Below are 11,380 nucleotides of genomic sequence, written 5' to 3' on the forward strand. Positions count from 1 at the left end.
CCAATTCTTTCTAGACTTATTAACAGTCTTTTGCAAGATAGATTTAATCTCTCTATTTGATATTTCTACTTGCCCACTAGTTTGAGGATGATAAGCGGAAGCAATTCTATGATTAATACCATATTTAGTAAGAGTTTTTCTAAAACCACCATGAATAAAATGAGAACCTCCATCAGTCATAATATATCTAGGAACTCCAAATCCAGGAAAAATAATATCTAAAAGCATTCTTAAAGAGGTCTCACCATCAGCACTTTTTGTGGGTATGGCTTCCACCCATTTAGTAACATAATCAACAGCAACAAGTATATGAGTGTTACCTTCTGAAGAAGGGAAAGGTCCCATGAAGTCAAATCCCCAACAATCAAATGGTTCAATAACAAGAGTATAATTCATAGGCATTTCATTGCGTCTGGAAATATTACCAACCCTTTGACATTCATCACAAGATAAAATAAACTTTCTTGCATCCTTGAAGAGAGTTGGCCAATAAAAACCTGATTGTAGAACCTTTTGCGCGGTTCTATCTCCGGCGTGATGTCCTCCATAAGCACTACCATGACATTTACTCAATATCTCTTGTTGTTCATATTCGGGAACGCATCTTCGCAGAATACCATCCACTCCTTCTTTATATAAGTGTGGGTCATCCCAAAAATAATGCCTCAAGTCATAAAAGAATTTCCTCCTTTGCTGAGCTGAAAAGGTTGGAGGCAAGTACTTGGAAACAATAAAGTTAGCATAATCAGCATACCAAGGGCTATCTCGCGAGCTCACCTTTATTACAGCCAATTATTCATTTGGAAAACTATCATTAACTGGAACAGGATCATAAGCAATATTTTCCAATCTAGACAAGTTATCAGCAAGAAGATTATCAGCACCTTTCCTATCTACAATATGCAAATCAAATTCTTGCAACAGGAGCACCCATCTAATAAGCCTTGGCTTAGCATCTTTCTTTTGCATTAGATATCTAATTGCAGCATGATCAGTATGAATTGTAACTTTTGAATCAACAATATAGGATCTAAATTGTCACAAGCAAAGACTACAGCTAACAGTTCTTTTTCAGTTGTAGCATAATTTCTTTGAGCGGCATCAAGAGTTTTACTAGCATAATGAATAACATTTAATTTTTTATCTACTCGCTGTCCAAGAACAACGCCTACAGTAAAATCACTAGCATCACACATAATTTCAAAAGGTAAGTTCCAATCAGGAGGTTCAACTATAGGAGCAGTTGTTAAGGCTTTCTTTAGAGTTTCAAAAGCTTTCTTACAATCATCATCAAAAACAAAAGGTACATCTTTTTGAAGAATATTAGTAAGAGGGGTTTTGAAATCTTGGAGAAATATTTAATGAATCTCCTATAAAACCCAGCATGACCAAGAATACTACGAATACCTTTAACATCCCTAGGATAGGGCATCTTCTCAATTGCTTCAACTTTAGCTCTATCAACTTCAATACCTCTCTCGGAGATTTTATGTCCCAATACAATTCCTTCATTAACCATAAAGTGGCATTTCTCCCAATTAAGAACAAGGTTAGTTTCTTCACATCTCTGCAAAACTTTATCGAGGTTTTGCAAGCAATTATCAAAAGAATTCCCATAGAAAGAAAAATCATCCATGAATACCTCTACAATATTCTCGCAAAAGCCATGAAAAATAGCAGACATGCATCTTTGGAAAGTAGCAGGAGCATTACATAAACCAATAGGCATGCGTCTATAAGCATAAGTTCCATAGGGACAAGTGAAAGTGGTTTTCTCTTGATATTTATTTTTAACAGAAATTTGTGAAAACCCAGAATAACCATCAAGAAAGCAAAAATGAGTATTTTTAGACAACCTTTCTAACATTTGATCAATAAAAGGTAAAGGGTAATGATCTTTCTTAGTAACCTTATTAACTTTTCGATAATAAATGCACATTCTATACCCTACAACTACTCTTTGAGGGATGAGTTCATCATTATCATTAGGTACAACAGTTATTCCTCCTTTCTTAGGAACACAATGCACAAGACTAACCCATCTACTATTAGCAATAGGATATATAATACCAGCTTCAAGAAGTTTTAATACCTCATTTCTTACCACATCCTTCATCTTAGGAATTAGACGACGCTGATGTTCAACAACAGGCTTTGCATCATCTTCCATATTAATGGCATGTTGGCAAATAGAGGGAGAAATCCCCTTCAAGTCATGAAGAGTGTAGCCAATAGCTCCTCGGTGTTTCTTCAATATTTCCAATAACCTTTCTTCCTCAATCTCTGAAAGCTTAGAACTAGTAATAACAGGATATATTTTCTTATCATCAATATGAGCATATTTAAGATTATCAGGCAATGGTTTTAAATCAAAAACAGGATCTTCCTTTGGTGGTAGTGTTGTACCTAGATCTTCTACCGGCAAGTCATGTTTAAGAATAGGTTGACGAAGGAAAATTTCATCAAGCTCATTTCTTTCTTCCCTAAAGACTTCACTCTCACTATTCTCCAAATGTTGCTGCAAAGGATTATTAGGAGCAAGAGCAATAGATGCACACTGTTCAACTCTAAAATCATTATTAGGCGAATCAGCTTTATAAGGAGTTTTGGCAAATTTAGAGAAATTAAACTCATAAGATTCACCAGCAAATTTAGTCAAAATTTTCTCTTTCTTGCAATCTATAACAGCTCCACAAGTATTTAGAAAAGGTCCACCAAAAATGATAGGACAATGCTTACTAGCAGCAGAACCAAGTACCAAAAAGTCAGCAGGATATTTAATCTTACCACATAGAACTTCCACATCTCGAACAATACCAATTGGAGAGATAGTTTCTCTATTAGCTAGCCGAATAACCACATCAATATCTTCAAGTTCACAAGAACCAATTTCATGCATAATCTCCGTGTAAAGCTCATAAGGAATAGCACTAATACTTGCACCAATATCGCATAAACCATAATAGCAATGATCACCAATTCTAACAGATAGCATAGGAACACTAGTTTTCCTAGACTTATTAGGATGTGAAACAATATTAGAAGCATCTTCACAGAAAATAATATGACCATCTTCAACATTTTCAGTCACAAGATCTTTAACTATTGCAATAGCAGGTTCAACCTTTATTTGTTCTTCAGGTTCTACAGGTTTCTTTTCACTTTTATTAACATCACTATTTATAACAGAGTACTCCTTCATTTTAGCAGGGAAAGGAGTTTTTTCAATATAAGCTTCAGGAAGAACATGATCAACAGTTTCAATTACAACACATTTATTTATAGATGAATCAATTTTATCTTTATACGGTTCATGATACTTATCAAAATTCTTCTTAGGCAATTCATAATGAGAGGCAAAAGCTTTATAAAGATTTGCAACGACTTGAGAATCAAGACCATAAGTAGCACTAACATTACGAAATTTATCAGTATCCATAAAATCTTCAATGCATTTATAATCATGATTTATACCTGACTCTCTATCTTTGTCGTTCTCCCATCCTTCAGTATTCTCCTGGATCCGATCAAGAAGGTCTCTTTTAAACTCTTCTTTGTTGCGTGTAAACGATCCAGAACAAGAAGTATCCAACAAGGTCTTATCTTGAAAAGAAAGTCTTGCATAGAAATTATCAATGATAATATTACCAGGAAGCTCATGAATGGGGCATTTGAGCATTAAAGACTTCAATCTCCCCCACGCTTGGGCAATACTCTCTCCATCATGAGGCCAGAAATTATATATGCGGTTCCGGTCTTTGTGAATTTCACTTGGAGGATAGAACTTTGAGTAAAATAGGGGCACAATATCATTCCATTCAAGAGAATCCCCATTATTCAGTAATTTATACCAATGCGCCGCTTTACCAGATAGAGATATAGAGAATAGTTTCTTCCTAACTTCATCCATAGCAATACCTGCACACTTGAATAAACCGCATAATTCATGTAAGAACAGTAAATGATCACCAGGATGGACAGTTCCATCCCCTTCATAGCGGTTATCCACAACACGTTCAATAATTTTCATAGGTATTTTGTATGGAACCTCTTTCTCACCTGGCGCCTCATCCACTACCTTTGCAGTAGTAGTAGATTTTCCAAATAAAAATTCAAGAGAAGATCTCTCCATAATGAATTATAGCAGCAGGCAGAAATAAAATCAGCACAAACAGTAAAAGTTTCCCTTACCAATAGCGCTTCACTCCCCGGCAACGGCGCCAGAAAATAGTCTTGATGACCCACAAGTATAGGGGGTGTATCATAGTACTTTCGATAAATAAGAGTGTCGAACCCAACGAGGAGCAGAAGGTGTTGACAAGAAGTTTCGATGAAGGATTCACTGTAAATGCTCACAGACAAGTATTCAGGGGGTTTTGATGTAGCAGATGAATAAAGTACAAGTAAGTAAAGTGCGAGAGTAATAATTGCAGCGAGTGATCCAATTATTTTTAGCACAAAGGACAAGCCGGTTTGTTTACTTATAATGACCAAACGTTCTTGAGGACACACGGGAATTTAGTCTAGTGCTTTCGCTTCATATAGCTGATTAATCTTCATTGTTTTGATAAGTGTTGTGTGGGTGAACCTATGCTAATGCACCGCCCTTCCTAGGACTAATACATACTTGTGATTATACCCCTTGCAAGCATCCGCAACTACAAGAAAGTAATTAAGATAAATCTAACCACAACCTTAAACTACGAGATCCTCGTTTATCCCTCCTGCATCGATATACCAACGGGGGTTCAGGTTTCTGTCACTCTGGCAACCCCGCAATTGGCAAACGAGTACAAGATGTATTCCCCTAGGCCCATAAAGGTGAAGTATCATGTAGTCGACGTTCACATGACACCACTAGAAGAATAACACCACAACTTAAATATCATAACATTGAATATTACTCAACCATAATTCACTACTAACATTTAGACTTCACCCATGTCCTCAAGAACTAAACGAACTACTCACGAGACATCATATGGAACATGATCAGAGGTGATATGATGATGAATAAAAATCTGAATATAAACCTTGGTCCAATGGTTTCACTCAATAGCATCAATAACAAGTAGAAATCAATACCAGGAGAGTTTCCCCTATCAAACAATCAAGATTCAACCCAAATAGTCACAGCGGTGACGATGTGCAGCGGTGGAGATGGCGGTGATGATGATGGAGATGATGGTGATGACGATGGAGATGATGTCCAGCTCGATGATGGTGACGATGGCGTCGATTTCCCCCTCCGGGAGGGAATTTCCCCGGCAGATTTCAGCCTGCCGGAGAGCTCTTTTCTCTCTGGTGTTTTCCGCCCCACAGAGGCGGCTGTGACTCTTCGCGACTATCCTCTGGAGCTTAGGTTTTCGGGACGAAGAAGTACGCGAAGGAGAGGAGGCCAGAGGGGGCTGTGGGCCCCCTCCCCACATGGCGGCGCGGCCAGGGCAGGGCCCGCGCCGGCCTGTGAGGGGGGCCCATGGTGGGCCTCCTCGACTCCTCCTTCTGGATCTCTTCGTCTTCTGGAAAAATAGGCTTTTTCATATAATTTCCGTCAATTGTTGATCTTCCGAAATATTGCATTCTGGCGGTGCTTTTTCCAGCAGAATCCTGACTCCGGTGCGCGATCCTCCAATAATCATGAAACATGCAAAATAGATGAAATAACATAAGTATCACCTCTAAGTATGAAATATATCAATGAATAACAGCAAATTATGATATAAAATAGTGATGCAAAATGGACGTATCAATGGTACCGTAGAAGAACACATCATTATTTTCCCAGGTAGAGGAGGTGTTGGATTTTTCTGGAAATTACTGTTGAAGAATTATGCATCGGTGACGAACTACTGATAGGTGGTATGGTTGAGGTTGAAGATTCGTGTAAAAATTACCACGCTTGCGCGCTGTTGAGAAATTACCGCACATAGTTAATGGGAAAACGAGGTATCGTTTTGTCACATAAATATGCGCCCTAAAAATATTTCTACCGGGAAATTGCTTTCGGAAAAAAAATAGGTAGTTTCCGCCCCGCAAAAAACTACAACAAAATACTTAGGGCGACAAATTAAAATTACCGGGCATGAATTATAGTCCAATGAAAAAATTGGAGGGGTAATTAAATTACAATTGAATTCAGAAATTTTAAAAAGCAAAAAAAATTCCACGGTTCACAGGGCCCCTACTGCCAGCACGAATGAAAGGCTCTTTAAGGAAGTAGTCCCATCACTCTCACAGGAGAAAGAGGCGAAAGGCGGTGGAGCAAGTATATTTTTTTGATTGTACCATAGAAGAACACAACATGATTTTCCCCGAGTAATGGAACTGAGGTGGTGAATATTGGGTTCTTTTTTGGGAGTTATCGCTGAAAAATTATGCATCGGGGAATAACTACCGGTCTAGAAGTATGGCTGAGGTTAAAGATCTGTGTAAAAATTACTACGCCCTGCGTGCCTTTGGGAAAATTACCATCGCAGAAATATGCGCACTGAATAAATTTATAATAGGAAATTGCTTTTGGGAAAACTTTAGGTAGTTTCCGCCTAGTGAAAAACTACTACAAAGTGGTTAACACGACAAACTAAAATTACCGCTCAAGGATTATACAAGTTGTACCTTTTTGGGGCGAACTTTTCAATTATCTGCAATTCAATACCACTAACCCATGAACACGTCATGAAATAAAAATGGTAGTCACTAGATCATTTTTATAAGTAGACAAAGTCACATGTGTCTTACGCTATAACTGAAAGAATAACATACTAGTTATTGTACCACATAAAGTGTTTTTTTTTGCCAGGCCACATAAAGTGTTTTTTTTTTGCCAGGCCACATAAAGTGTTAACCTTAGTCCGGGTGAGCGGCTCACTGGTATTTGACGCACCGGGAGGGTGAAGGACGGGAGGAGGGGACATCGATGAACACTATTGATTTTTAAACACCAAGTGTTTGTCATTCCGTCACCACTTTACTTTTTTTTCCATTGCATGCATGGTAGATCGATAGTGCCATTTGTTTTTCTTTTGTGTCATACCCTTATTTGGTACAAATGACATCCCATTTACACTAGTGTTTACATGCAAATTAGTAATACTCCCTATGTTTTTGTATACAAGACCACAAAATCATATTCAAGATATAGCACGATTAATTAAGTGAAAATGCTCTCGTGTTTTAGGCTATAAACATATGGCATCTGATGACTTTCTCTCTGTGGCTGCATGCAACTTTAGTTTTTCTCGATTGGTCTTAGTGGATTTCTATAGATGCATAATACATTTTTGATAGTGCTCTTGTACACAAGGACGGAGTGAGTAGCCCACTAGCAATGTAAAATCACTTACATGTACGTAAATTTGTTACTTACATGTAAAATATCAAATTTTGATAAATTCGAAAGCAATCAAATGTCCACGTGCCATCTTGTTATTGGAAGAAAAATCAACTTATGCAAATTGTAAAACAGCCGAGTGCTAAATAGTCTCTTGATGAAACAACGTGGATTTGGTGGACATGAGTGTAGGTGCACCCTTTTTTTAAAAATACAAAAAAATCCATTTAAAATATTTGGAAAAAATGAAATAATTTTTTGCATGTACGTATTATTTTGATACTTACTCGTGCCAATTCTCAAGTAAAAATACGGCCATACGTGGCATACACAAAAAAGAGAAAAATGAAATTTGTATATTTTTGAACATTACAAATTCAATCATTATAGTGTCATTTGCACAATTTTGTTATTTGTATGTAGGTCACATATAATCATGTATTTCCTTGAGAATTGACTCGAATAAGTATCAAGATACTATGTAAATGCAAAAAAAAGTTTTAAATAGCATTTTTTTTTTCAAATTTTGAATAAACAGGTGTGCCTACACCCATGTTTCACTAGCTATTTTCGCTTGACGAACACAATTTACATAATATGCTTCGAATTGAGATTAGCCTTATTTCGAAACAGGGTAATCATTTGCACAGAACTCAGGCCTTTAAAGTAGATGCCACAGGACACATTAAACACGACACACCAGAACTATGTGACTAATAAAAGGATGCCCATCTGCATACACATGAGAATGATGATGTCTTCAAATCATTCACAAGTAACAATGAAATCCTATGCATAGCCTGTACTTCTATGTAGGTTAACACAACTTAGGCCCCACAAATAGCATATTAAGTTAACAAAACTGTACAGTGCCACATGCCACGTGTGATTTTAGTGCAGTTTGTCTTGAATTATCTTAACTTTTACTCATCTTGTTCTATATCTGTCCCAATCATTTGTCCAAATTTTACTAAAGCATACAACTATTTTGGGAAATTAATGCCTCAGGCTCTTTTTTTTTGCGACTTATGCCCCATGTTCATACGGAACTTTTTCGAACATGAGTTAATTTTTTTTGGAAAGCTTCATGCATGTAGATATTGAGTAGAAACTTATCCTTGTAAGCTTCCATTAAAATGAAGAGTATTTGTGAGCGTTGTGAAAGTTACAAGACAAATTTCTCCAATATAAAAATTATACAATATAGGAGTAGGAAAATACGTCCATGCTCGTGGGCGCCAAGCACCCGGTACATCTAAGAAAAACAGTAATTTAAATAATTTTTTTTAAAATTTCTGAATTCTTTTGGGAATCAAAGATGACCAAGTATGGTCCTTGTATAAAACATATTTCACGAGGAAATTACTTTTATTGTATCCTAGGTAAGACAAACTCGAAAATCCCCATGTCCATGTACTATTCACGCTATATTCGTCATAAATTTGCCTTTTTCCAAGGATATCATGGGAATCATTTTGAACCCACGAATTTTTAATAAGAATACAATGCTTGATCATATTTTGTTTTCAGGAGGATTTAGATTTTTTTAAAAAAAATTACTACGAATTTTAGGGTTTATGGGGTGCGTAACATCCCATAAATCACAAACTGTCACGGTCTTATATTTGTTCATAAATCACAGATTAAGATTCCATCTAGTGCTTATATGCAGAAACATTTTTCATTATCTCCGGCGAACTTACAAAGAGATGATCACCCATACAATGAACCAGAGCCGTGGAAATGGTTTATTCTTCTGTCCACTAATGTAAGATCTTTTAGATATTTTAAAATAGATCAGATATAAATCAAAATAAGTAAATATATACAATAAAATGCGTTTAGATACATATGTTTTTTACAAAAAAAAAAAGAGCACGAAAGACATCGAGCATGCTTCTCAATACGAAGAGGGATGCATTAATGATTCCAATATCCAATGTTCCAAATCCTAAAAATTCCAATGGACAGCCAAGAATAAAGGTGAAAACGATAAAACAAAAATATGCTTTAGAGGTCAAGAATACTCGTGATCAACTTAGCACGGTCACCACGAGCAAGCCGTTGCCCGCCTTTAGTTCGGCTGCGCCTGCATGCCCACTTTTGACGTCGCCATCGCCCTCGGCGCCGGTCAGCTCGCGCGCGCGAACGGCCTGCTCTGCCCAGTCGGTGCGCTGCACCGTTCGCAGCATCAGCGCCGCGCACACAAGCTGCGCCGCCAGCATGCCGGCCCACATGCCCCGGAAGTCGAGCCGCGCCGGCCAGAACGCTAGCGCCAGCGCGGCGGGCATGCCGACACCGTAGAACGCCGATACGTTGATCCTCGCAGCCTTCCCCGGCCGCGCGCTGCCGCGGAGCACGCCACAGCCCGCCGTCTGCGGGCAGTTGCCCAGCTCGGCGGCGCCAAGGATGGGCAGCGCCGCGGACACCAGCTGCAGGATGGCGCCGTCGGCGGTGAACATCCGCGCCCACACGCCCCTCACGGACGCCGCGAACGCGCACGCCACGAGCCCCAGCGCGGCGCCACAGACGAGGCCGACGTGTGCCGCGAGGCGCGCGCGCTCCGGCCTCCCCGCGCCGAGCTCGTGCCCGACGCGTGTGGACACGGCGCATCCGAGGGAGTGCGGGAATATGTACACCAGGGATGTGGTCTGTATCAGTATCCCCATAGCCGCCACCGCCGCCTTCGGGTCAGCGAGCACGCCGCAGAGCAAGACCATGATCTCGTACCACCACCACTCCAAGCACACCGACATGCAGCTGTGCACGGAGAGCCTCACCAAGCGTCCCCACTCCAGCACATATTCCTCCTCGGCCGGTGATGATACGCCTTTGCCATCGCCGCCGCCATTGCCATTCATTATCCCAGAGAAGTACACGTAGGCTACGAGGAACAGCAAGAAGTTTAGGTTGGCGCAAACGGCTCCGAGCGCGACGCCGCGGATCCCGAGGCGGAGGCCGTGCACGAGGAGGTAGTTGACGGGGACGTGGAGGAGGAGCGCGGCGGCGGCTGCGTATGTGATCGGGAGCGTGATTGACTGGGCGCGGAGGTAGACGCGGATCGGATGGAGGAAGGACTGCACGAGGAGATCAGGGAGCGAGCAAAGGATGAACTCGTACGCGGCGGCAGCAATGTCGGGGTCCTGGCCTGTGGCGACGAGGACACGGCGCATGGCGACCCAGAGCAGGCTGATGGGGACGGCCGCGGCCAGAAGCAGCGAGACGGTGCGGCGGAGCGCGGTGGCGAGCACAGACGTGCGGCCTGCTCCGAACGCCTGGCCGCACACCGGGTCCATGCCGGCGGCGAGCCCGGAGAGCACCGAGTAGCCGGTGATGTTGGCGAAGCCGAGCGCGAGAGAGCCGCCGGCAAGTGGCAGGCGGCCGAGCCGGCCAAGGAAGATCATGGACACGAGGGAGCGCGTGTACATGAGCAGCCCCGCAGCGACCATCGGCACGGCAAGCCGCACGATGGAGGCCACCTCGGCGATCGCGCCACCGCCATGCTTCGGCCGGTCATAAAGCACGGGTGGCTGGAGCAGAGATTCATGGACGTGGTGGCGTTGTGCTTGCTGCTCCGAGCAATGGCACATTGTAAAATTGTAACGTGGTGTGTGCGCGTGTGGTGTGGGTGCAGTGCTAAATGCTAATGTTTGTTGGTGTGATCAGGTGAGGTCAGGGTTGCTTACAAATCGATGGATTTGGACCCGTATATATAAACCGTTGTGCTGACATCCCTGATGAACTTTCGGTGCATTCCCATCAAAAAATAATTGGTGTGTTCCCATCCTAAAAATTGGCGTGGGTCTACAGTATTACTTCTCTCTAGATAACGTTGGGCTCGCTTGAATCGCTGCAAAAATTGCACCTTTTAGGGTACACATTAAGAGTTGCCTTAAGTAAAAAAATGGGTATGGTAACTTTTCGTACGGTTTGATTCGCTACCATGCAATAGCCAAATCTTGCCTTTGCCGAGCTGATTGGGAATCATTAAACAAAATTAGTGGTGAGCCAAGTGGTTCATTTCTTTTCTTCTTGCCATTATTTTATTTT

General features: G+C 41.0%; 1 protein-coding gene across 1 annotated transcript; it reads right to left on the reverse strand.

Moving 5' to 3' along the window:
* Positions 1 to 9,250: 9,250 nt before the first annotated feature.
* Positions 9,251 to 11,000, reverse strand: LOC127316446 (protein DETOXIFICATION 49-like). The gene has a single exon (XM_051346838.2). The coding sequence runs from the start codon at positions 10,918 to 10,920 to the stop codon at positions 9,364 to 9,366; it is 1,557 nt and encodes a 518-aa protein (XP_051202798.1). The 5' UTR covers positions 10,921 to 11,000; the 3' UTR covers positions 9,251 to 9,363.
* Between the last annotated feature and the right edge of the window lie 380 nt (positions 11,001 to 11,380).

This window comes from Lolium perenne, chromosome 7 (assembly GCF_019359855.2).
Source record: "Lolium perenne isolate Kyuss_39 chromosome 7, Kyuss_2.0, whole genome shotgun sequence".
Taxonomy (NCBI): domain Eukaryota; kingdom Viridiplantae; phylum Streptophyta; class Magnoliopsida; order Poales; family Poaceae; genus Lolium; species Lolium perenne.

What these genes read in the sequence shown, in the direction of transcription:
- LOC127316446 (XM_051346838.2), bottom strand. Translation starts at nt 10,920, where the DNA reads ATGTGCCATTGCTCGGAGCAGCAAGCACAACGCCACCACGTCCATGAA.